The sequence below is a fragment of the Ictidomys tridecemlineatus genome, chromosome 3 (assembly GCF_052094955.1).
Source record: "Ictidomys tridecemlineatus isolate mIctTri1 chromosome 3, mIctTri1.hap1, whole genome shotgun sequence".
Lineage (NCBI taxonomy): Eukaryota > Metazoa > Chordata > Mammalia > Rodentia > Sciuridae > Ictidomys > Ictidomys tridecemlineatus.
Window position 1 is genome coordinate 63,509,372 of NC_135479.1, and position 27,253 is coordinate 63,536,624.

Below are 27,253 nucleotides of genomic sequence, written 5' to 3' on the forward strand. Positions count from 1 at the left end.
TCATCTAAACATGTCTCAAGTCCATCAATTTATTTTCATCTCTACTTTAAAGAGTTACAATTATTGTTATTCATGGTACAGTCAGTCATCCAAGGCACACAAGATTTCATGTCAACAACTGCAATAGCTTCCTATTCCTAACTGGCTCTCTTGAAATTTTATCTATATGAAGCCAGACCATTCTTTTAAAGATGTAAATCTGATTGTGCCACTTGCTTCTATAAAATGCTCCAGTAGTTTTTTAATCATCCCAGGTAAAAGCCCATTATCTTGAACACTGCTTACTTGACGTGGCCCCTGTCTGCCTTACAGTCTTACATCCTCTCCAAAGCCTCTTTCTTCAGAGGTCAATTTGCTCCATTTTTCTTAAGAAAGATTTCCCCTTGGTTCCCAGATCTGGTCAATTTCCTCTGTTGCACGATCTTATAGAGCCACGTTCCATTCCTTCAGGGCACACTACCTTTTTTTTTTCCTAGGGTCTTTACTTATTCATCATTTGCAGGAGAGAAGGACTAAGACCATTTTTGTTCACCAGTACATTCCTAGTGTCCGAACACAACATGTTGAGCATGTAGGTACTGGATTAAACATACGTTGGATGGAATCTTAAAATGTGCATTTCTCACTTCCTATTATGTACCAAATCCTATCCTGCGTCTCAAGAGGGCACAGAGATTAGTAAGAGAGAGATGTTTGACCTAAAAAAACTCCATGCAGGTTAAAAGCCATTGTGGCAGGGCGTGGTGGCGCATGCCTGTAATTCCAGAGGCTGGGGAGGCTGAGTGAGTTCAAAGCCAGCCTCAGCAAAAGTGAGGTGCTAAGCAACTCAGTGAGACCCTGTCTCTAAATAAAATACAAAATAGGGCTTGGAATATGCCTCAGTGGTTGAGTGACCCTGAGTTCATTCCCCAGAAAAAAAAAAAAAACCCAAAAAACAAACAAACAAAAAAAAGCCATTGCTTAAAGTGAAAGGAACAAAGTAACAGCATGCTTTTGAGGTCAAGTGGAGGAGGGAGAGCTCAATTCCAGGTGGGAAAGCCTGTTCATTCAACATATATCATGAATGAAGATCCCGATCACTCCTACTAGGGGCTATGCTAAGTGTCTCATAGGCCCCAGGGCGTTGTGTGGAGTAAACAAGGCACAGAACGTGCGCAGTCACACAGCCACTGTGATAGAAAAAGGATTTGAACCTAGTCTGTTTAAAAAAAAAAAAAAAAAATATATATATATATATATATATATATATATATATATTAGTTGTAATAACTTTTTTAAAAAAATCTTTTTAAGGTGGTGCTGAGGATCGAACCCAGGGCCCCCCACCTCCCAGGCAAGCACTCCATCACTGAGCCCCAGCCCCCACCCCCTCGTCATGGAAGACGTGGAAATTAAGCCGGGCTTAAAGGAGCTGGCCAAGTGAAAAAAGACGCACAGCCATTCCTAGCCAACTCTGGGCCGATAAACACGGGCTTAGTTATGAATTTGGTTCCTTCCTTTCTCAACCATTCGAGCCTAATTTGGGAAGCGATTCTACTGCAGCACAAAAACGCAGGAGGACGCAAGGGAAACTTCCGGACACCGCGAGGAGAGAAACCGTTTCCACGGAAACAGTAACGTGTTCCCGACAAGGTGAGATCTCGCGGTGCTTGAGCCAGGGGAAGTGACGTCAGGCCTCTCCGGAGGCCCTCTGGTGGATCGCCGCGGCCCCTCCTCCCCGAGCGGCCGCCTTTTCCCGCGCGAGCTGCCTCTGGTGCTCGGGCCGCCCGCGGGGAAACATGGCGTCCGCCCTGGAACAGTTCGTGAACAGTGTCCGACAACTCTCGGCTCAAGGTGAGGCCTTAGGCCGAGGGGCTGGGCCTGGGTGGGCCTCGGGGGATGGGCCTGCATCCTCAGGCGCCAGCGCGGCCGGTTGGGACCGCCCTCTTAGTCCCAAGCTTCATCTCGGGGGCCGGACTTGGGGTTGTGGCGCTTAGACCAGAGTGGGATCGAGCGCCGCTGAATGTAAGCAGCCCTCTCGAGTTCTTGAGCCCAGCTGTTCCCTCCTGCCAGACTCACCTCCCTGGGGCCGCCGGAACCTTTCCTCCCCCCCGGCCCGGGCCCCTGCCACCGGGCGCTGCGCTTGACAGTTTGGGGGCGTGACTTCCGCCGGGCGCCTTTCCGAATGCCCATTGGCCCGTTGGGCTTCCCTTGCTTTCAATGATTGGTGCAGCGCCTTGTTCGTCTTGTCGCCAGCCGGCCGCCCCCTTGACTAGGCCGCGGGGAGCGGGCAGAAGGCGAGTCCTTTCTGGGCTCCTTGGCTCCGAGGCTTGCCTTGGCGGATCTCTCAGCAACCAGCCGGCGCAAGCTGGGGAGCCTCCGCACCTATTTTGGTCCTAAAGAATGCCAAGGGAGCTCTCGCTGATGGGACTCCATTTCTATGGTGTGGAGTTGTTATCTTGATTATTTTGCCCTTGTTTTTCATGCTCTCTGGCTCATGCATCTCATCATCTGAATATGCCGAATACTTGACTCAGGATTAGAGTGGTTAGTAGCTATGAAGGACCCTTTAACTACCCAGTACTTGCATATTCTTCATCTGAAAGATAAAAAATATGTCCCTACTTCATAATGATGTTATGAGATCGAGTGGAGAAGCACCGTGAAAGCACTTGGAACAGTGCTTGTCATGGGGTGCAGTAAATAGAGCTGTAAGTTGTAAGTGCTAGAAGCTGTGTGACCTCTGACAAATCACCTTTAATCCCTTGAATCTCTTTTTATCTCCATTTGTGGAAATACAGGGTTGCTGTTTTGCTCCTGTTATAAGGCTTCAATGTTCTGGTTTGCAATCGTGCTTAGTAAATAATAGTTCTCTCATTTTCGTTATTATTAAAAGAAATTAAGGGGCTGGAGCTGGGGCTCAGTGGTAGAGCGCTTGCCTAGCATGTGTGAGGCACTGGGTTCGATCCTCAACACCACATAAAAATAAACAAAGGCACTGTGTCCATGTACAATTAAAAAAAAAAAAAAGAAAGAAAGAAATTAGGTTCATGGGTCCGGTACAGACTTCCATTTTTGTGAATGAGGAAACCAATCGTTCATTTATGCAACACACTTAGTTTCTACTTCCTGGGATGTGATGTGGTTAGAAGATTGATATTGGAATCCTGTCTCAGTCGCTTGGTAAGACATTTAATTTTTTTCTGGCCAATTTTCTCATTTACAAAATGGAAGAGGACTGTGAAAACCAAGGAAGGTCACTTATCTGTAAGCTTTGATAGTTTCTCTGTGCAAGACAGTGCTTTGGAAAGAGTATGCTAGGCAGAGATAAATATAACTTTTCACTGCCAACAGCTTCTGTGCCTTACATTCATTTTGTAGTAAATGTTTAAGTTTCTGTTCAGCTGCTTTTATTCAGAATTTTCTAACATGGACCTTAAGTGAAAGAAATGTTGTCATTTCCAGTTCTCTCAGATTAGAGGGAGTTTCCCTGAGCGCATCTCTGGTTGGATTCATTTCACATGCACTCTGACACTTAAACTTACTTTTGACAGGCATAGTGACCCTGCACTAGTTAAGTGTCTGATGATTTCATAGTGACCTAGCTTTTATTTTAAGTGTCACCTCAGCTTTGGTTATTTAATTGGAGGAAAACTAATGGACTAAAATGTTGATTTCTGGGTATTTCAAATCATTGTAAATGTATTTAGAGTAGTGGGTGTTTTTATGTTTTATTTTATATATTTATAGCCTCACTATGTTCCTGAGGCTTGTCCTGAACTTGCCATCCTTCTGCCTCAGCCTCCCAAGTTGCTGGGATTACAGGCATATGCCACCACACCTGGCTGAACAGTAAATTTTTAAAAGGGCAAATTATTATTTTTATTTATTTATTTATTTTAGTTGTAGTTGGACACAATACCTTTTATTTATTTATCGAGCCCAGTGCCTCACACGTGCTAGGCAAGTGCTCTCTTTATTGGTGGTGCTGAGGCTTGAACCCAGCTCCTTGCACATGCTAAGTGAGTACTCTACTGCTGAGCCACAATCCCAGCCCCTAAAAGGGCAAATTATTTAACCAGAAGATGCTCTTTCATAACTACCAGTGAGTTCCATAATAAAACGATGGTGAGCTGTATTTTTCCATCTCAACAGATGTTTATTTTTGTTTTCAAAGAAAAATTATATTTGAAAGTATTTTAGTTTAGGAGCCCCAGAAGTTATCAAAGTACGTACCTACAGTCAGTTGGATTTAAAGTATTATACTGTTTAAATGTTCTTTTAATAAGGGGAAAAAAATCACCCACTACTGTACAGAAATAATTGAAGGACGAATCTTGGGGTTAATGCCCATGGAGGGCTGAGATTGTGGCTCAGTGGTAGAGCGCTCCCTAGCACATGCGAGGCCCTGGGTTTGAGCCTCAGCACTACATAAAAATAAAATAAAATAAAGGTATTGTGTCCAACTACAACTAAAAAAGTAAATATTTTTGAAAAAATGTCCATGGACTTATCCCTACCACTACCCCCAAATGTTGCCAGGATGTCTGTCTTCAGGATTACCATCAAAATTGATAGGTTTACTTTAAAGTAACAATTCAGGCCTAATTAGGTTCTGTACCTTAGTTGTTTAAACTTATCATTATGATATAGGAGAAAGAGTGATGATCAGTTAGGAGAGTAACTAATTCAGCAGCTGCTTGTTGACTGGCTACTAAGCAGGCACTGTATTCTGAACTGGAGAAATGAACAGTCCCTCCACCTGAATTTACTTTGAATTGCCTAACCACCATAATCCCATGTGATGGAAAGAGGGCAGAGAGGGCAAATATCCAATGTAGTATATCCATCCAACTTGGGGGAGGGGGAGGCCCAGAGAAGGCCTGAGTAGTTGAATGTTGAATATGAGTCAGGTAGCGGATACGAAGAGGGTTGGAGAATAACATGTGCAGAAGCATAAAGATGAGAGGACATGTAATGATGATTTTCTGGGCTTTTGTGACCAAAGAGTAGGTATGTGAGGCAAGGTTGCAAAGGTGGCAGGCACCCATTATTTAAGAAGCTTTATAAGCCAAGCTGAGTCATTTGGATTTCTTTTTATTTTTAAATATATTTTTTAGTTGTCAGTAGACCTTTATTTTATTTACTTATATGTGGTGCTGAGAATCAAACCCAGTGTCTCACACGCTGAGTAAGTGCTGTACCACCAAGCTACAGCATATATTTATGTCTGCCTAGCATACTCTTTCCAGTCTTTTGGATTTCTTAATGCCATTGGAGTAATTTGATTGAATTTTCATTTTAGAAAGATCAGACAGTACCAGTATGGAGTACTGGAGAAAGAAAGATCAAAGCAGACATACTCTTTAGAAGATATATGATGTAATCCAGACGAGAAATCATGAGGATCCAAATTAAGGCAGGGAGAGGAGAGACAAAGGATTGGAACCAAGGAAAATTTTGGGTGCAGAGAGAGAGGTGTGGGAGGTGGTGATAGTAATGTGTACATTTCTGGGTTGGGGGACTGGAAAAGGCACTGGAGGAAAGGAGAAACTTACGGAGGCTAGAGAGAAATAGGAGAACTTCTGACTAGTTCTGAGTCACATGCAGATTGTTTCACTCCTTTGGTCCTTTTGGGTTCTTATCCAAAAGGAGGGAGACGCAAGAAATCGTCTTTGGGCACTGTGGGCTCTGAGGTACAAAGTCTGCACTTAGCATTCCTTTGGTCTAGTTGGTGCTGTGATTGAATGCTAGTATTGTTCCTGTTTTGCAGGGCAAATGACCCAGCTTTGTGAACTGATCAACAAGAGCGGGGAACTCCTTGCGAAGAACTTATCCCATCTGGACACTGTACTAGGGGCTTTGGATGTACAAGAACACTCCTTGGGTGTCCTTGCTGTTTTGTAAGGGACATCTTCTTTTTATAATTTTGTGCTTTTTAAAACTGAACACTGCACTTTCTGGCTCTATTTTATTTATTTATTTTTATTTTCCATTTAGAAAGTAAGTTATGTAAACAGCATTGAGCTCTTTCACAAAGCTAAAATTATTTTATTTATTCCAGCTAATCATTACATATTATATTTTGTTCAGTTTTATAATTTTTGGCTCTCGTTTATGTTTATACATATTATGGAAATTTATTTTAAAAAACAAATGGCCATCCCAATTATAGGCACTATTGTTTGCATTTATCTGAATGCTTCTGTTCATGTAGTCTGTAGAATTGTCCATACTTTCTAACTTGGAAAGAAATAGGAAGAGTGACAGAATGGGTCATGGTGGAATACACTGAATGAAAATATCAATTTTTATTTCTTTTGACTTGGCACAGATCTTCAAACAAACTTAAGCTATTTAAGACCAAATTAAATAGACCTTATTTCAGCTGGAGTTTCTTGTAACTCTTTAGACCTGATAGTAGAATTCTAGATTGGGATATCATGGTTGTCATGAAAATTTGAAAAAGTAGAAATAACTGGGAAGAAATTGACCTGAAGGGAGGGTTTGGCTCCATCACATTGCTATTCACAGTACAGAAGTATGTGTCAGGAGCAGCATTTAGAACAGAAACCTGTGAGAACAGAAGGGTCTAGAGCTCCGCTCTGCAATAACAGGCTATTTAAATTAAAGTTAAATAAAGGGAAAGATTAAGTTTTTCAGTTGCTTTTGCAACAGTTTAGCCATTCTGTAGCCACTGTGTTGGATGTCCAACCATTCTATCCCGGACAGTCTACTAATGAACATTGTACTAGTATAGATGTTCTGGACAAAGCAGTTGTCTTATTGACATGAAAGAGCAGATAGCATGCATGTTTTATACACACATAAACTCACATGTATAAAGTGAGATAATATATATGAAAGCATTTTGAAGCTGTTTAGTACCTTACTATTGTATATCAGTTTTTTGTTTTTTTAATTTGTGGTGCTGGGGATTGAACCCTGGGCCTTGTGCATGTGAGGCAAGCACTACTACTAACTATATCCCCAGCCCATATATAAGTTATAATGATGCATGTAAAGAACCATGCATTTGTGGCTGATATTCTAGATTTGAGTCTATATTCTTCCAATTATAAAGTGTGGGATCCTGAGCTTTATATTTTTATTTATAAAACAGAAATCATGACTTTACCTATTGTGAACTCCAAATTAAATTGTTCCTCGCACATTTTTTTAAGAAAATCTTTTATATATACATTTATACACACATATTAATATTCTTATTAATTATAGATGGACACAGTATCTTTATTTTTATTTCAAGGTTTTTATTTTTTTTGGTTAAAAGTTTATATTTGGTTCATCTACAAGTACTAGAAAACCTGATATTTGACCTTATTAGGAGAGTTTTTCATTTTGAAATTTTTTCTCTTTTAAGCATATTTTTCGCAACCCCAGTTTGTGCCAGGGTTCTATATCTTGGTTATGCAAAAGAACCCAGCCAGGAGAATCTTGTGGACTCTAGTTCTTAAGTTTTAAAAATACTGTTCCTTATTTTATTTCACAGAATATTAGAGGTAAGATGGACTTCAGGCATAAGTTGCTTCTATACTTACCCTATGAAATATTATGATAATTACTTTCTTTTTTCTTTATTCTAGGTTTGTGAAGTTTTCTATGCCCAGTGTTCCTGACTTTGAAACATTATTCTCACAGGTTCAGCTTTTCATCAGTACTTGTAATGGAGAGCACATTCGATATGCAACAGACACTTGTAAGCTAACCAATATTTTATCTTCTGTTGAATGTGTTTTGCCTTTTTAGTTATTTATATTTTCAATATTTTATTGTTGTATCTAGTTGCTGGGCTTTGCCATCAGCTAACAAATGCACTTGTGGAAAGAAAACAGGTAAGAAATGCTATTCAAGTATTTATAGCTCTGATATAATGTGTTTCTAACTTTCACAGTGAACTAGGTAATATTAAGATACCAGGTTAATACTCAGCATCTTAACACTTAGGTACATGTGGTTACTTGAGAGCTCCCCAAGCTTTTGCTGTAAGGACAGCAGTCACTATGTGTGGAGAATGAGCCAGAGGTGCAGGAAATGTGCTTCTTCAAGGGAGGCAACTAGTTGGTCGTCCTTGTTTTCACAACCACCAATCTGGACTGGTGTTGTGGTTGGGTGGCAGAGCCTGCCCAGCATGTGTCAGGCCCAGGGTTCAAGCCCCAGAACCACAAAAGAAAAGACCAACCTAGTGCATTTATGTTGTAATATGCTATTTTTTGTTTGTTATATTTTTTCTCTTAACTTTCAGTTATAATTTTTGCCGCACAGAAAGCTATTAATACCCAAAGAATTCTCATGTACTTTTCATCCAGCTCCTCCAAATATTAATATTTTACTATAATTGCATTTTCTGTTATTCCCTCTATTTTTCTGAACCATTGGGAAGTAAATTGCAGATTTACTGTTACTTCTGTTACTCATAATCACTTCAACGGTGCTTCCTAAAAAATTAGGTCATTCTCTTATAGACCATGATAAAATGATCAGTATCTGGAAATGGATGTTTATAATGTTCTCACAATCCACGGACCCTCTTCAGATGTAGTCAACTCTTCAGCCAATGTCCTTTATATATATAACAACCTATGGGTAGTTGTGTTTTTTTATCTCTTTAGTCTCCTTTAGCCTGAAACAGTTCTTTGATCTTTACCTTTTATGGTATTGACACAAGTTAGAATTTGGGTGTTTCTTTTTTATTTGAAAGTGAACTTTTAAGATTAATGGCTTAAAGGAAGCTGAATACAGAAAGAACTAGTTCTGTAGGAGTACCAAATAACTGTTTGAAAGAGATGGTTTAAAAAAGTCACCAAGGCTTTATTGAAAAAGCCATATAAATTATTTAGATATTTTATAATATCATCTGTGTAGAAACTGATTGATTGTACCTCAGTTAAAACTTGATCTTCTTGGGGCTGGGGCTATGGCTCAGTGGTAGCGCCCGTGCCTGGTATGTGTGAGGCATTGAGTTTGATTCTCAGCACCATGTATTAAAAAAATAAAGATCTATCAGCAACTAAAAAATATGAAAAAAAAATAACCCTTTAAAAAATATCTTGGTCTTCTTATATACAATGAGGGCAAGAAACATTCATTTGTTACCTTGTGATATTAGTTTTCTCTGTACAATCCAAAGTTTCTTCATTCTTCCCTACTCCCCGCCCCCGCCCCACCCAACACACAGACTGTGGATCAGTATCTGCTTATCAGAGAAAACATTTGGCCTTTGGTTTTTTGGGGATTGGCTTATTTCACTTAGCATGATATTCGCTAGTTCCATCCATTTACCTACAGATGTCATAATTCTTTAAGGCTGAGTAATATTGCATGGTGTATATGTATCACATTTTCTTTATCCATTTATCTGTTGAAGAGCATCTATTTTGGATCCATAGTTTAGCTATTGTGTCACATCAGTGTGTGCTGATTTTAAGTCCTTTGTGTATAAATCGAGGAGTGGGATAGCTGAGTCAAATGGTGATTCCATTACATCTTTTCTGAGGAATTTCCACACTGCTTTACATAGAGGTTGCACCAGTTTGCAGTTCCACCAGCAATGTTTGACTGTACCGTCTCCCCCACATCCTTGCCAGCACTTATTATTGCTTGTATTCATACAATACAAGCCATTCTGAGTGGAGTGAGACACAAATACATTTCTAAGTTTAGATGCTCATCTGTTATAAATGATTTGGAAATTTTTTGTTTGGTTAGTTGTTGTAAAGATAATCAACTATTAAGAAAGTAACTTTGTTTTTTATTATTGATATTCACTGGAGATGGGGGAAGCTTTTGACTTAAAGGTGGTGCTGAATTGTCAAAGTATTCTGAGAAATAGCTTCAGAAAATGTTTTCTGGCTGAATAGGGACAGACATTTCCTGACAGAGTATGGAAACCTCATATTGCTATTTAAAAGAACCTATCAATTAGTGTTATTTTTTATTTGTAAGTGACAACATAAGATCCATTGTGCTGCCATCTTTGAGAACTTATCTGAAAGAGATGTCATTTCTGACAGCCCCTGCGAGGAATTGGCATCCTTAAACAAGCCATAGACAAGATGCAGATGAATACAAACCAGCTGACCTCAATACACGCTGATCTCTGCCAGGTAAGCAGCTAGAAAGAGTGACTCACTCCAAGTCAGTGCTATGAGTCTGCATGGGTTTGCTCAACTTGGAGTAGAAGGTCATTTGATGGAGATTGTGTTCTGCTGTAGAAGTTTAAATGTAGTCATGGAGCTTAGCTAGTAAATTTGTAGGTCAGATAGGGTAGTCAGTGGTTGTAATATTTATTTATTCATACATTCATTCATTTTCTAGTCTGTTTAGAGATAGGGTTTCACTGAATTGCTTAGCACCTCATTTTTGCTGAGGCTGGCTTTGAACTCATGATTCTCCTGCCTCAGCCTCCCAAACCCTGGGATTACAGGCATGCACCACCATACCTGGTGGTTGTAATATTTAAATACAAAAAAAGGAAAATTTGTGTGTGTGTGTATATATATATACACACACACACACATATATATATATATAAAATAAGAATTTTTTGTGATTGAGATATAGTATATAATAAAGCACAAATTTTGTGTACAAAGTCAGGCATGGTGGCACTTCCTTGTAATCCCAACTACTTGGAAAGCTGAAGTAGGATTCCAGGCTTGAGGCTAGTCTAGATATCTTAGTGAGACTCTGCTTTAAAAAAATAAAAAGGGCTGGGATGTGGATCCATGGTAGCACTTGACTAGCATGCCCGAGGCCCTTTGTTTAATTCTCAGTATTGGGAAAAAAAAAAATAGTACACGGCTCAATGCATGTACAGATGTCTATACCATGCCCCCATTGTCTAGATATAGAACTTTCCTATGTGCTTGCTTTCTTTTTTTTTTCTTTTAGTTATATTGGACACAATACCTTTATTTTATTTATTTCTTTATTTTTATGTGGTGTTAAGGATCAAACCCAGCACCTCACGTGTTAATAAGCGAGCACTCTACCACTGAGCCACAACCCCAGCCCCATTTTCTTGCTATCTTGACCTGCACAATTTCCTATACTTTCCTGAAGGATTAATAGAAAAAAAGACTTTGATTTTTGTGTTTTTATGATCTGTTTTACTAGTTCAGTAAATTTAACAAGGACACACTTGTTTGCCCATCTGTAAACAGATGGGTGGTAGGTGGGTTAAAGGATAATGGAGCTGTATTATGGAGTTCTCAATCATTTTATCTATGGCATGCCCTACTGGTTATTTTTTTAATATGAAGAAATGTTACTTTATTCTGAATGGTTAGGAAAATGGAATAATGTGATATATAACATTTTCTTGAAATTTATTAAATCTGTAAATTTCCTCTTGCTATAGCCTGCCAAAGTAAAGTTAAAATGATGATTTAATATAAATTTTTTCACAGCTTTGTTTGCTGGCAAAGTGCTTTAAACCTGCCCTTCCATATCTTGACGTGGACATGATGGATATCTGTAAAGAGAACGGAGCCTATGATGCAAAACACTTTTTATGTTACTATTATTATGGAGGGATGATCTATACTGGGCTGAAGAACTTTGAAAGAGCACTGTACTTTTATGAACAGGTAATCATCTCTCCTTGTCCCTGAGGTGGTTTTGAACTTGGGTAATTGAAGAAGTACCTGCTTTGTTTTCTAAAATGAGTGGGTTGGTGGTTGGGCCTCCGAGTTTCAGGGGGAGGTCCTTTCAAAGACTGTTCCTCTGGGCATGTAAACAGTGGTGACTTGCCCAAGCGCAAGATGAAGAGCCGTGGCAGTGTAGAAGAAACACTAATCCAGGCTTTAACACTTAGAATCTGTCAGATTTGGGGCAAGTAATAGTATATCTTACATTTAAAGCTTCCTTTACTTAGAGGAAAGAAATTAAAATGTTTTCTTGTCTAAAAACATATGTGGTATTTTGTTGTTTCTTGTCATGGTTCAAAATTCAAAGAGCATTAAGGAGTACATGGTGAAAAGTCCTTTCCACCCTTATATGTGTCTGTGTAATGGCCACTGGTCTGTGCCATTGAGACAATACCAAGCTTGGTAGAATATTTTGGAGGTTTACTCAAGGACTGATAGATACACAATATTGATTAATACCAGTGTTCTAAGATAAATTAGATATTTGTAAGTATCTATTTAGTGCATAGCATGTATTAAGAACAGTTTAAGCCTTCAAAGAGCTCAGTTTAATTGGAATGATGGCTTGTAATGCACTCCTGTACATGTCCGGGTCTCTAGACAGTGCTGTAGGGAGTTGTTAATGAGCCCTGCTGAAGGAGCCTGAGGAGAGTCACCATGAGGTGTGGCAGTCAGGAACATGTTGGGTTAAATAATTGTGGTATGTTCATTTTAAGGCTAAAAATTTTAAAAATGGCAAAAACATACTTCAGGACTAGGGATGTGGCTCAATGGGAGAGTGCTTACCTAGCATATACGAAGCCCTGAGTTCCATCCCCAATACTACAAAAACAAAAAAACAAACATACTTCATAGTCATTGGATGCATTTTTATATTACTGTCCCAGATAGTACCTCACAAGCAGACATGAATGTCAAGATAATGTAAGCTTTAAAAAGACAGGAATGCGTGCAATGCACTAAGAAAATATTTGTGTCTCAGATAGCTAAAACGGCCCGGTGTGGTGGCAAATACCTGTAATCCCAGTGACTCCGGAGGCTGAGGCAGGATGATTGTGAGTTCAAAGCTAGCCTCAGCAAAAGCGAGGTGCTAAGCAACTCAGACCTGTCTAAATAAAATACAAGACAGGGCTGGGGATATGACTCAGTAGTTGAGTGCCCCCTGCATTCAATCCCTGGTACCTCAATAAATAAATAAAATGATCAAATAGATAAAATGGTTTTAAAATTTTGATGCATATACATATAACCCTTTTACCTAAAAATATACTTACTCCCTGATTTTGACCTAATGACAATCATTGTCTAGTGTTAGAATTCTTTATGCAACCCTGTTTTAATGATATGCATATAGCCATAGATGGTATTTCAGAAAGTTATAAAGATTTTTTTATATTTTTAAGAAATTCCAAAAGAAGAATTATTTTTCAAAAAATTCAGATCATTTAGCATTATACAAAGCAAAAAGTAGAGTTATTTCCTTTCCTCATATAGCACCTTTGACTGACTAGCTTACTTGTCCCGACCAATGTAAATCTAATATCTTACAACTAAAACCAGTATTGCAGTAGGAATTGTTGTATGTGTCTTCATGCACTGAAATGAGTGTTTTTGAGAGGACCTTATAATCTGGCTCAGAGGTGCCAGTTTTGATTTGGAAGATTGGGGCTGATTTGGTTGTGATAGTTGTCAAGCTTATTAGCCTTCATAAAACCAACTGAAATGAAAAGGCAGCCATAGATTGGGACAAACCTTTGTAAATCACTTTTTTTAAAAAAAATTTTTTTAGTTGTAGTTGGACACAGTATCTTTATTTTATTATTATGTGGTACTGAGGATCGAACCTAGGGCCTTAGATGTGCTAGGTGAGCGCTCTACTGCTGAGCCACAACCCCAGCCCTGCAAATCACATTTCTGATAAGGGTTTTACATCCAGAGTATCCAAAGACCTTGCAACTCAAAATTAAAAGACTAAAATTTAAAAGGATGTTGATTTTTTTTTTTTTTGGTACTGGGGATTGAGCTCGGGGACAGGGGCACTTTATTTACCATTGGGCTTCATCCCCAGCCCTTTTTATTTTTTTATTTTGAGACATGCTCTCCCTAAGTTGCTTAGGACCTCATTGAGTTGCTGAGGCTGACCTTAAACTTGAAATCCTTGCCTCAGCATCCCGAGTCACTGGGATTACAGGTGTGCATTACTGCACTTGCTGGACAATGAGTTTCAATAGACATTTCAATACACAAATGGCCAATAAGCTCATGAAAAGATGCTCATTGTCATTAGTCAGGAAGGAAATGCAGATTCAAACTAGTTTTGATACTAGTTCATACCACTAGGATGGCTAATATTTAAAAGGCAGCCAATAACAAGTGTTGACAGGAGGTGGAAAATCCTGAACCCTCATAACTGCTGAAAGGACTGCAGAGTATGCAGTTACTTTTGGAGTGCTTTGCATACTTTGTGTGAAGCCCTGGGTTCCATCTCTCCAGCACCACAAAAAAGTTAAAAACGTTAAACATAGTTAATCATGTGACCCAGCAATTTCACTCCTAAGAATATATCCAAGAGAAAAGAAGACATGTACACACAAAACACGCCTACTGATAGTCATAGCAGCATTGTTCATTCCAAAAGGTTGGAAACAACCCAAAAGCTCATCAACTGAGGAAAGGCGTACTGAGTGTACTGCGTATCTACAAAGTAGAATGTTATTCAACTATGGTATAAAGTACTTACAGTGCTAGAAGATGGGTGAACTTTGAAATTTGAAAACATTGTTAAGCCAGTCACAATAGACCATATACTGTATTATGCCATTTATCTGAGTGTCCAGAATAGGCAAATCTATAGAGATGGAAAGAAGAGTAGTGTTTGCCTGGGCTTGTGGGGAAAGTAGAATGGGAAATGACTGCTAATGAGTATGAGGGTTCATTTTGAGGTGGTAAAAGTATTCTGAAATTAGGTACTGGTAATAATTTTGCAACATAATGAATATACTGGAAATCACTGAATTGTATGCTTTACAGGGGTAAAATTTATATTATTCGAATTATACCTCAACAAAACTTTTATGAAAAGCAATAATAGGCCAGATGTCGTGGCGCATGCCTGTGATCCCAGGGATGTAGGAGGCTGAGGCAGTAGATCGAGATTTCAAAGTCAGCCTCAGCAACTCAGTAAGACTCTGTCTCTAAATTTAAAAAATATAAAAAAGGGCTAGGGATGTGGCTCAGTGTTTAAGTGCCCCGGGGTTTAATCTCCAGTACCCAAAAAAAAAAAAAAAAGAAACCATTAATAGGACATTTAATATAAGTCTTGTTTTAAAAGTGATAAATGTAGTGAGGTGCTATTTACCACTGTGCTGTGCTCTCTTTTCACATTTTTCTCTTGCTCAGGCTATAACTACTCCTGCCATGGCAGTCAGTCATATCATGTTGGAATCATATAAAAAATATATTCTAGTGTCTTTGATATTACTCGGCAAAGTACAGCAGCTACCGAAATACACGTCTCAGATTGTGGGTAGATTCATTAAGGTGAGTTTTTAAAATAAAACTTTTTTTTATGTGACATGTTTATAAGTACATAAAGAATTAGTACGGATACAGTTCCGAGATTTTTATATTGATCTAGCTCTCCTAGCAGCTTCAGATTAGCAGGTATTTATTAAATGTTCGTGGGAGCCCAGGAGCTCAATTCAGTCAGAATCACTGTTTCAATGCTTATACATAGTGTGCCTGGTTAGCTTAGAATGTTTCTCAGAAACCTGTTCCCAAACCTTCAATCTGGCTGCTTATGGCTATATTGTTTTGCTAGTTCCATTTCTTTATTCTATTTTGACCATGATACTGAACAGGCAGTACTGATCTGATTGAACTTCCGCCTGCTCACGTGTTTGTATATCTTACCAGAGCCCCTAGATGAAGGTTATAAGCTCTGCCCACTGCATTCTTGTTGTGGTTTTCTGTGATAACCCACTTTAGGACAATGTTTAAAAAAAATAGACCATTGGTTTTTGTTTAAATGCATTTTTTTAATTGAGCAGTTCCAAAGGGTTATGAGATTACAGTCCTCATATAAAACTCAAAATTTTAAGGAAGTCAATCTGAAAATCTTCCTGCTGAGATTTTCTTGCTGGTTTATTGAAGATAGCCAGCAAAGTGTCCTTTGCCTAAGAGGCCTGTTGAGGTTCTCAGGGCTCTAGCTGCCTGGTTACAGGCAACAGAGTAGGAGGGGGTGGCTGAAGGTGCTCCCTGAACTCCCATAGAAGAATGATATGCAAGATAGGTCGATGACAGCCCTGCTCAGATCACTGTGAGAAACTCTGAGGAGGCCTGTTTTAGAAGAAATGCCCTTATAAAATGACATCTTCATGGCTTAAGGGTATCAGTCACAAGAATTAAAAACTTACTGATGATGATATCATGAATGGTGAAAAAAACCAGACTTCAGATCAGAGAGGTGGATTTGAATCCAGCTTTCTTCCTGTCAAATAAGTGTTTTTCAGGACCATTCCACATTCTCTGGACTTCTGCTCCAGCTTCTTAATAGGAGTGGCAGATTGTCCCATTGTACATGGTGATGTGTGTGCAGAGAGGGCTGGGAATGATGGCATTTTTGCCTTCTTTCTTCCCAGCATAGATTATCCATAGGAAGAAACAGTGAAGAAATAAAGATGTGTATCTTCACTAAATTCTGTAGGCTTTCTCCTGCTTTGCAGTTACTTGCTCTGTGCTATGAAGTGTTATTAATAAATTACTTCACAGTGAATTTCTATCCTTGGTCTTAAAAAACAGGCATTTGCTTTGGATAAATTATAGTTTATTAGGAATAATGTGGAGTATATTTGCTCAAAACATGGTGCCATAGGTTGGTTAGTTTGTTTTTTGCCTCCTATAAAACTTTTAAGTTCTCTAAAGTTTTAATCTGATTTTTTTTCCCCTACCTTCAAACCTTTAGCCTCTTAGTAATGCATACCATGAGTTAGCACAAGTTTATTCAACTAATAACCCTTCAGAACTCCGAAACCTGGTGAACAAGCACAGTGAAACTTTCACCCGCGATAACAACATGGGACTGGTGAAGCAATGTTTATCTTCTCTCTATAAGAAGAACATTCAGAGGCTAACAAAGGTGAGGCGAGCATCTCCCTTGGATGCTATCTCCTAACTCCCCAGGGCCTTGTTCTCTTCTCTTTTTCTTTTCAGCACTGAGGAAGCAGATTCAGGGATAAAGTATGACAGGATATCTATACAAAAAGAGATCTCTGTTGTGACTGGGTTCTTAGAGTTTGATTGATACCTTTTGGTCTTTTCAGGGCTAGAGCAGGGTATTTGAGAAGAGGAGCAGGTGAAGAGGAAGAAAGGTAGGCGATATGGCTACATTGGGAGGCAGAGAAAGTAGCCTTGGTGGGGTTGCCAGTTCCAGATTGGCAGATTGTGGGGTGCTAGTGATGGCTAGCCTTGGAACCTCTCAGGCCAGCCTGATCTGTGCTCAACTTTTATGTTTACATAGTGCAACTCTGACATTACCATGTAGTCCAGAGTTGAGTGAGCCGTGTATGTGTAGTTGAATTCTAGAATTTAAGGAAATTATATAATTTTTATTTTTGAGATGAAAATTATCATATGGTTCATGATAATAAAAATTGTGCACTGTGCACAGAGGTATATGCCTGTAATCCCTGCTACTTGGAAGGATCACTTGAGCCCAGAAGTCCAAGCCAACCTGGGCAACATAGTGAGACTTGACTCAAAAAGAAAAGAAAATAAGCTTATTATTAAGGGTTCAAGCAATACATAAAGGTATAAAATAAATCCTCTGTGTTAAAAAGGCATGTGCAGCATATAATAAGAATCCCACTAAGATTAGCTTAAGCAGATAGCATGTTGCTTTTTTTCTGGTGAAGGGTCTGTTCAGGACTGCATCAGATCACAGCTGGTGAGAACATGGTGACCCTGTTCTTGTGCCCTTCCCTCATGGAGTTAGCAGTGGTCATAGTGGGGAGGAAGCACAGGAGCAAGACTCTGAGCTGTTTGTTGCCAGGATGCCCACCAGTGGGAAAGGATGATGGATTTGCTTATGTGAGGACCTGAGGAAGGTGACTCACTCCAAAAAGTTAGTGAAGAAGAGTGGCACTGTGGGGTAGTAGTGGAGGTGGGCAGGCTATGCAAGGACAAAGCCTCCTGCTGTGAAAAGGAAGGAGTTGGCTAGGTGACCACCGAACAAGAGGAGAAATTTCCTCTGAATATTTTAGAGAAACCATAGCCTCCTGACATACAGAAATCAGCAGAGAATTTGTCAAAAGTTAATTTGTGAGAAGAAAATAAACAGTGTGAAAGAGAAAACAACTCAAGAAAGATAAAAAACCAAAGGTAACCTGTTAGCCAGAGAAAAACCGTTGTAATCCACACAGACTTGAAAAGACTGTCTTAAGAGATGGGATATTCATGCATTGCTGCAGAAATCATCAGTTAGCATCTTGTGAAATTCAATGTTCATCCTTTCGGAATAGTTGGCAGCTTATACTTTGAGAAGTCAGTGTAGTAGGATTCAGTTTTCTGTTCTAGATAGGAAAATTCTTAACCAAATTCAACCAAACAAATAGGAATAATCTCAAGCCGGTCAGTCCAGGGCTGGGGCAGTGGCTTGTGAAGTCCACTGTGTCCTGGGTCTTTGGTGCAGACTCATAGTGGATTGTGGCATGCTGGGCTTGTGAGCACTACCAGGGGATGTAGTGGGTGTCCACCACAAAACGTGGTAGGCAGGGACAGTGTCCTAATGCAAGGGGTGAATCTCTGGTGGTGCTGCTACATACACTTTGGGCATCAGGTCCATGGCAGAATAATAGAAGGGGAAACAGCAAAGGATTTTCAGTCACGTATAACTTCCTTCTTACTACAAAATCAGAAAGTCAAAAGCTGAAACATCTCAACAAGTAGACTGTGTGTCACTGTTGGTGATAGAAAATGTGTCTCATGGCACTGCCAGTGAAGGGAAGCTAGGGACAAAAGGTTTATCAAATGGAAGTGTAATCTGCCACTCTGATGCTAAGAGATTGCTCCATGTTAATGTTTCTGTGGATATTTTTCTGGATTCCTATTGCTTCTCCATCGCTGTGTGTATGTATAGACACTCTAAGTTATGTGTAGTTGGGATCATACTCTGTGCTGTTTTCTACCCTGTTCTTTCTGTTCAGTATATCATAAACCCTTTTCCATGGTAACCTAAGCCTGTATCACAGTAGTCCATATATAGTAGTTCCTTATGTAAGTGGTTCATAATTTATTTAGCCAGTCCCCTGTTGATGGGCATTCATATAGAAGCTGCTATTTATTTTGAAATAGGAAAAAATAATGACTTTATGTATTTTAGAAATATTAACTTTTTGAGTCCTTGTTTGTTTTAAGCTAAATATGTATTTCTTAAGATTAGCAATAATTTCACTTTCTTGTGTGCTATTTTCCAAATTAAATAGATATTTTTGTCCTTGACATATCAAGAGTATTCATGTGGGGTGTGTGGCTTTGACAGAGCACTTGCCTAGCATGTGTGAGGCCCTGGATTCCATCCTCAGCGCTGCCAGAAAAAGTAAAAGTAAAAGTTCGTGATGAGAGTTTTAACATGCCCAGCTCTGAAAATGCTATTGTTATAAATGTTGCCAGCTGCCATGAAAAAAAGGAGCTCTTTTAGTTTCTTCCTGAAAAGGAGCATTTTCATCAGGTCCCAAGCAGAGCAGCAGTAAACAGTGGTGTCCTTCGCTTTTCACCAGTGTGTGGTCCTTCCTCTGTTTGCTTGACTCTTCTGTTTTTTTAAAAAAATTTTTTTATATTTATTTTTTAGTTCTCGGCGGACACAACATCTTTGTTTGTATATGGTGCTGAGGATCTAACCCGGGCTGCACGCATGCCAGGCGAGCACACTATCGCTTGAGCCACATCACTAGCTCTTTTTTAATAGTTTTAGCTTTGGGGCTGGGGATGTGGCTCAAGCGGTAGCACGCTCGCCTGGTACGCGTGCAGCCCGGGTTAGATCCTCAGCACCACATACAAACAAAGATGCTGTGTCCGCCAAAAACTAAAAAATAAATATTAAAATTCTCCCCCTCTCTCTCTCTCCCTCTCTCTCTCTCTCTCTCTCTCTCTCTCTCTCTCTCTCTCTCTCTCTCTCCAAAAAAAAAATAGTTTTAGCTTTGAATTTTGGAGGATGAATGTGAGCTTTTCAATTTTATTTTATTTAATAAGTAATACATTGATTATCAAAATTCAGAAGATATAAAGATCTCCATTTTGTTTCTGTACCCTAGACACCCTTATTCTTTCCCCAGAAGTAACCCAGTTTTACCCAGTGAGTCTCTTAGGCATCTTTCTGGAGACGATCTATGTGTGTACATGAAAACACATGCACATACACGTATACAGTCTTTGCCTTTATTTACACAGATGTTGGCATGCCATATACACTGTTGAACATTTTCCTTTTTGCTGTTTAACAATGTGTATATCCCGGATTCCTTTATAGTTCATAAAAGGTGTCGTCACTTTTCTTTTTCACTACTGCATAGTAATCCATTTGTGTGGCTGTGTTGTTCTTTATTTAACTTGTCCTCTGTGGACACTGAAGTGTTTTCCTGTATTTGGCTATAGTAAACACCATTACAGTGCACATATATGTGTCTTGACCACATGTTATTTCATGCAAATAGGAAAGTATGCCTAGGATGCATTTCTAAAAGTGAAATTACTAGGTCAGAGTATCTGTGCACTAGTCACCTACAGGGTGCTGCTGACTCGTCTTTTATCAAATTGTACTTCTTTACATTCCTGCCGGCTCACATGGTGGGCCTGGTTCCTCATATCTGTACCAGTGCAGTGTTATCAGACTTCAGAGCTTTATGAGATGAAAATGGAATCTTGGTGTAGTTTTCTTTTAAGTTTTTCTACAGGTAAGTGACTGAGCGTTCTTGCACACAACTCTTTCATTTCCTCTTTATTTTGCACGGTCTTTTCTTTTTATGGGCTTTTGAAAGTTTGACCTTTTTCTTACTGTTTGGTAAAAGTGCCATGTGTGTATCTGTACAGCAGTGGAAAGAACTGTGTACACATTTGGTAAAATATCTTTCTTCTATGGTTTCTACCTGTGATTGATTCTACTTCTGACTTTCAGACATTTTTAACACTATCATTACAAGATATGGCAAGTCGTGTGCAGTTATCTGGACCTCAGGAGGCAGAAAAATATGTTCTACACATGGTAAGTGTTTTCAGTTTTTAAAAAGTCAATCGGGGGACTTTTGTTGTTATAAAAGTAATGGATGTTCATCATGGAAAAAAAAATTAAAAAAGGAGAAAGGGGGAAATACCCAGAGTTAACCACAGTTGACACTCTGATCTTGGATCTATTTCCTTACAGTTTGTAGGATTTTCCAACCATCGTGGTATTAATCAGCTTTGCCTGAGGCAAGTAACTGTATAAAGAGATAAGGTTTGGGGCTGGGGATAGAGCTTAGTTGGTAGAGTGCTTGCTTTGCATTCATAAGGCCCTGGGTTCAATCCCCAGCACTAAAAAAAAACAAAAAAGAAAGAGAGAGAGAGAAAGTTTATTTAGCTTACAGTTTTGGCATTTCAGATCCAAGATCAAAGATCCAGAGAACCTAAGCAGAGAGAAAGAGACCAGGATCCCTCAGTTCTTTTCAGGGGCACAACCTCAAGAACCTCCCACTAGGCTCCACCTGCTAAGGGGTTCTGTCACCTCCCAGTAGCACTGCCCTAGACCAAGGCTTTAATCATGATGGACCCTTGGAGAGCATCCAGAACCATAGTTTTAGTGGCTTGAGTAATGAGCACAATGACTGTGTCCTACTTGTGCTCCTGGTTTGTCATATTTACATATTTTCATTATCAGACTGTAAACCTCATTTAAAATACCCATGAAATATTCAAGATATACAAAGAAGCAAATAGTAGTGTTTCTCTCTGCTGGTCCACAATGAGATCTCAAGTTTGCAACAGTATGTATGTCAAGACACCACTATAGCATCAAGAAAAGGTGCATAGTGACATTGGTGACTTACATCCTGACTCAAGTCCCTTACCTTGTGGGCCAATACTGGTCTGTGACTGCACCTTGAGTACCACTAACATAAAGATGCTAGGACAAACACTGACACCTTCTCCTTAGTACTTCCCACTTGCATTTCCCCCACTTTCTCCCACCTCAACCACAGAACCACTTCCGGTAGGGATGAATGTCTGTGCTAACTAACATACCAAGTTGGTAATACAGTAACCTACCCATTATATAATTACATAGCTCTGATCTGATTTTGGTTCACTAAATACAAACCTGGGTCCACAGGCCAAAGCAGGCAAATCTTTCTATAATCTCTATGATTTCAGGATTAAAAATATTAAAACTACTTTTCCTTGTGGTAACAGAGTATTTTATTTCAGTAGTTCAATTTACAAGTGTTCTAGGGTTGTTGTTTTGTTTTTGTTCTTGTTCAACCTAATTTCTCAAAATGTGCATACACCTCAAACAAAGCAAAGTCTGTCTGATGGCCAGCCTTAGAGTATCTTCTCAGTGCCCCTTCACCGACCCACAGAGTTACACAGGATGAGTGAGCTTATAGCTTGTTTCCCCAAAAAAAAAAACCCTCTCTTTGGTGGTAGAAATAGATGCATGATTGTGATACTAGCCAAGAGGCATCAGCTAGTAAAACACTGTGAGGGCAGAGGAGGGGCTGGGTTTTGAACACTGCTGGACCATCCTGACAGACTGCATCAGTGCTTCTCTGCCAAGGTTGATTTTATCTGCTGGAGAGTTTTGTCCATGTGTGCTGGGGATCAAATCCAGGGCCTTATGCATGCTAGGCAAGTGCTCTATCATTGAGCTCCGACTCCAGCCTTGGAGATGTTTTTGGTTAAGTGTGGTTATTACTGGCATCTTGTGGGTGGAGGCCAGGGATGCTGCTAAACACTCTATACTGCAAGGACATCTCCACAGATAACAAAGTCTTACTTGAGCAAAATGTCAGTTTTACCAGGCTTGGGAAATTGTACCCTGGGGTCTGTGAGGGCAGGGTTTTTTTTTGTTTGTTTGTTTTTTTAAGTAAACATTTCATTGGAATAAAGCACACATAGAGAAAAGTACCTTTAAGTAAATATGTAGCCAAACACATTTCCACAAAGTGAAAATGTCTGTGCCAACAATACAGTGAAGGAGCAGCACATGACCAGCTCCTGGAAATAGCCCTCCCGCCTGCATCCAGCTTTCCCCTGGCTGGAAAGGCCATTGTTGTACTGAGATTTTTTTGCTTTTATTTTTGTGTTATAGATGGAACCTAGGAGCGCTAACCACAGAGCCACATCCCCAGCCCTTTCTTGTATTTTATTTAGAGGCGGGGTCTTGCTAAGTTGCTTAGGGCCTCACTAAGTTGCTGAGGCTGGCTTTGAGTTAGCAATCCTTCTGCCTCGGCCTCCTGAGTCACTGGGATTACTGGAGCGCACCGCTGGGCCTGGCTTAGTGTCCTGATTTCTGACACCCTATTAGTTATGTTTGTGTGAACTCTTATAAAAGGAAGCATACAGTATGTTTTTATGGGGTCTGGCTTTCCTTGTTTTGTTTAGTTTTGCTTAGCACTGAGTCATTCATGATGCCTGTAGTTGTGGTTGGTGTGTTTTCAGCTGAAGCGTTCCACTTTTGGGATATATCTTCCATTGGAATTACGTGGACATTTGGGTGGTTTCCCATTCTGGTTATCGTGAATACATCCACTCTTTAAAGAAGCAGCTTTCCACGGCCACAGGGTTCTCTGCATTCTATTTAATACTGCTATTTCATTATATAGTCTATGTGCCCTCCAAGGCTAGAAAAGGAGAGGGCCAGTGTAGATAGCTCAGTTTCACCACTAACAGATGAACCAATCATCATGACACCATGGAGCAATTTGTTAGGAATAAAAATACCTGTTAGGAATTTTTGTTTTCTTCTGACTTTTTAACTTCATGGTCAAGATGTGGCTCAATCAAATTCCCAGTCACTGATGCAAATAAAGGGCATAGACCTTGAAACTGTCTTTGACTCAAAAATGGTAGAAAAATTTTCCTGAAGAATTAGAAAACAATTTCCACTGGGTGAAACAAAAATATGTTAGAGCTTCACTTCTTAACATATAGCAGCGAGCCAGGTGTAATGATGCACACCTGTAATTCCAGCTATTTGGGAAGATGAGGTGGGGGAATCATAAGTTCAAGGCCAACCTAGGCAACATAGTAAACCCTTCTCTTAAAAATAAATAAATAAAATGCAGCAATAATATAAGTTATATCTTATTTTAAAATGCAAGGGCAAGGGGCTGCGGTTGTAGTTTAGTGGTAGAACACTTGCCTAGAATGTGTGAGGCGCTGCATTCCAGCCTCAGCACCACATAAAAAAGTTAATTAAAATAAATAAAAGCAAGGTACCTAAAAAAAAAAAAAGAAAAGAAAAAAGAAAAAAAGGACAGGACTAGGGTTATATCTCAGTGGTAGAGTACTTGTCTGGCATGTGTGAGGCCCAGCACCACAAAAAAGAAAAAATTGCAAGGGCACTTTGACAGCATTATGCCAAGTGAAGCCAGATAGAAGAGATCACAGAGCACATAATACCAGTTCTAGGAAATGTCCAGGACAGGCAAGTTCACTGATACAGAAAGCAGATTAGTGACCAACAGGGACTAGAAGGGAGAAGGGGATGGGAAGAGCTGCTCATAAGTACAGGACAGCCTTCCAGGATGATACAAATGTTTTAGAACTAGATAGTAGTTGCACATGACATTTTGAATGTACTAAATGCCACTGAATTGTTCATTTAAAAATGATTGAATATGTGCATTTTACCTCAATTCTTTAAAAGTGCAAGGGTGGGATTTTGTATTTGTATATGTTAGTTTTCCAACCCTTAGTTTCTATAATAGTACCTAGCATATAGTAGGGATTCAGTTAACACTTATTAAACAGATGCTACTTTAAATAGATATATAGCCAGGTGTAGTGGCACACACCTATAATCCCAGCTACTTGGGAAGCTGAAGCAGGAGGATTGCAGGTTCAAGGCCAGCCTGGGCAACTTACATCTCAAAAAGTAAGAAAAGAATTATAGAACACATGCAAGTTTGTTTACATATTGCTTTCTGTGCCATGGTTATATTCTGTGACTATATATTCATGTAGTGCTGAGGTATAAACTACTTCCTGACTTCTTTTTCTACAGATAGAAGATGGTGAAATTTTTGCAAGTATTAATCAGAAGGATGGTATGGTCAGTTTCCATGATAATCCTGAAAAATACAATAACCCAGCCATGCTTCATAACATCGATCAAGAGGTAAACATTATATACTAGGTTGGGGGTTTTTGAGATTGAGGTGCTATACTGGAAGTATTGATGGTTCCCAGCCTAAACACTTACTTCCTAGAAAGTTCATTTCAAACTGGGCATGGTAGAACACACTTGTAATCCCAGGAACTTGGGAGGATGAGACAGGAGGATGGAAAATTTGAGACCAGACTGAGCAACCTAGCAAGACTTTGACTCGAAAATAAAAAGGAGGTCTGAGGGTATAGCTCAGCATTAGAGCACTTACCTACCATCTGCAAAGTCCTGAGTTTGATCTCCAGTGCTACAAAAAAATAAAAAATTTAAAAAGAACTGGGGATATAAAAAAGTAGGTTTAATTTCAAAATGGGCTGCTTAAGGGGCTGGGGATGTGGCTCAAGCGGTAGCGCGCTCGCCAGGCATGCCCGGGGCGCTGGGTTTGATCCTCAGCACCACATAAAATAAAGATGTTGTGTCCACCGAAAACTGAAAAGTAAATATTAAAAAATTTCTCTCTCTCTCTCTCTCTCTCTCTCTCTCTCTCTCTCTCTCTCTAAAAAAATGGGCTGCTTAAAACTCTTTTAAGATGGGCATGGTGAAATATACCTATAGTCCCAGTGACTTGGGAAGTTGAGGCAGGAGGATTTCAAGTTTGAGACCAGCTCAGCAATTTTAGCAAGGCCCTAAGCAACTTAGACCCTGTCTCAAAATGAAACATAAAAGGGGCTGGGGATGTGGCTCAATGGTTAAGCACCACTGGGTTTAATCCCCAGTACCAAAAAAAAAAAAAAAAATTTTAAGATTGTTGGGCTGTAAACAAATAGTGGGCTTAGTGGGTTTAGATTTCCCCACTAGCTCACCAAAGCTTATTGAACTCAAAAAACACTTGAAGGATCCAGTACAATTTTGTCTGTACCCAGTTGTCATTTACAAGGTAGTTTTGTTTCCATGATGAGATGATCAGCAAACAACTGGTCAGAAGCAGAGTCCAGGATAGAGTCTGTTTCTGAACATCGAGTAGGGAAATGATTGAGCCTCTGTGAAATACATCTACAAGTGCTGCTTTGATCCTTCCTGGAGTATTAGGTACATTGTACTTGTACTATGCTAACTTTCTGAATCCAAAACATTCTGACTCTAAAACCTTTTAGACTTTTCAGATCAAGGATTGTGAACCTTTGGCACCCACAATAACACCTGCGGTTACAAAGATGGAATTTGGTTCACAGGGGTTGTGGCTCAGCAGTAGAGCGCTTGCTTAGCACATATGAGGCCCTGGGTTCCATCCTCAGCACCACATATAAGTGAATAAACATATTGTGTCCAACTACACCTAAAAAATATTTCTTAAAAAAAGGATAGAATTGGGCTAGGGATGTGACTTAGTGGTAGAGTACTTGCCTGCTATGTGTGAAGTCCTGGGTTTGATCCCCAGAACTGCCAAAAGATTAAAAAGGATGAAATTGACCCAGGCCCACCTGCTAATTGTGTTCCAACTTGTGTGTCATGTAGATGCTGAAGTGCATAGAGCTGGATGAGAGACTGAAGGCCATGGACCAGGAGATCACAGTGAATCCCCAGTTCGTGCAAAAGGTGAGTGGGATTCTCTCATTAAAAAAGCAGACTGTGTATAGACAGGGATACCGCTACATTAAGCATAATAACTGGGTTTCAGATTATTAAATATTTGGTTGCCCATTGTTCTTGAAAACCATTATCAAGCTTACAGAGAAATATTCGCTCAGACATTTTTAGTGACGGCCTGAAGTGTGCTTATGGAGACTCCTGAGCTGCCTGCTCTCATTGTTTCCAGGGTGACTTTCCTCAGGGAGGGACAGGATGAGCAGCTGGTATGCTGGTTTGGGGATGGGGAACCCCGTGACAAAGCCAACCATAAACAAACCGCTTTGCTGTCCCTTTCACAGAGTATGGGCTCACAAGAAGATGATTCAGGAAACAAACCCTCCAGTTACTCCTGAAACTAACACCCATCCCAAGTACAACAAGAAAACCTGGCAGTCACCTTCGCCACAGCGAAGTTACAAGGGCAGCAGGGAGTACAAGCCTGTTCCACCTGGACATTAAGAAATTCAGTTTTGTTTTGACATCTTCAGCCCTATGTGCTTTCAGAAAACCATTCTCTCTGCAAAGAACAGAAAAAAATTTTCAAACTTTAGAGTCTGTTGTGGATTTATTTATCCTCAGATTATTGTTATTGCATTAAATTTACTTTTTGTTTTAA

At 39.6% G+C, this 27,253-nt stretch overlaps 2 protein-coding genes across 8 annotated transcripts in view; one reads left to right on the top strand and one right to left on the bottom strand.

Moving 5' to 3' along the window:
- The window catches only part of Nt5m (5',3'-nucleotidase, mitochondrial), a 66,323-nt gene extending 64,177 nt beyond the window's left edge, over positions 1-2,146 (bottom strand). For 3 of the 4 annotated variants that reach the window (XM_078043039.1, XM_078043038.1, XM_078043037.1), the window contains exon 1: positions 2,059-2,146. The gene's annotated coding sequence lies outside the window, so the exon portion shown is untranslated. The remainder of the gene's footprint in view (positions 1-2,058) is intronic. The other variant, XM_078043040.1, reaches the window with a different exon arrangement.
- Positions 1,664-27,253, top strand: Cops3 (COP9 signalosome subunit 3). Of its 4 annotated transcripts, none has more exons than XM_005339447.5 (12): positions 1,664-1,833; positions 5,753-5,882; positions 7,587-7,699; positions 7,786-7,835; positions 10,014-10,106; positions 11,412-11,591; positions 15,051-15,191; positions 16,615-16,788; positions 20,821-20,907; positions 24,907-25,020; positions 26,524-26,604; positions 26,937-27,253. In XM_005339447.5, exons 1-12 carry the CDS (start codon positions 1,779-1,781, stop codon positions 26,988-26,990), a joined length of 1,272 nt encoding a protein of 423 aa, XP_005339504.1. In that variant the 5' UTR covers positions 1,664-1,778; the 3' UTR covers positions 26,991-27,253. The 4 variants fall into 4 exon arrangements, with proteins under 4 accessions (XP_005339504.1, XP_013220268.1, XP_040125581.1 ...); XM_013364814.4 differs by lacking the exon at positions 1,664-1,833 and adding an exon at positions 2,437-2,526; XM_040269647.2 differs by lacking the exon at positions 1,664-1,833 and adding an exon at positions 3,142-3,162.

Bases quoted from the DNA above. Each gene is read 5' to 3' on its own strand.
- Cops3 (XM_005339447.5), top strand. From the start codon at position 1,779: ATGGCGTCCGCCCTGGAACAGTTCGTGAACAGTGTCCGACAACTCTCG. The intron at 16,789-20,820 runs GTGAGGCGAGCA...TCTGACTTTCAG, and splicing joins ACATTCAGAGGCTAACAAAG to ACATTTTTAACACTATCATT. The intron at 20,908-24,906 runs GTAAGTGTTTTC...CTTTTTCTACAG, and splicing joins AAAAATATGTTCTACACATG to ATAGAAGATGGTGAAATTTT.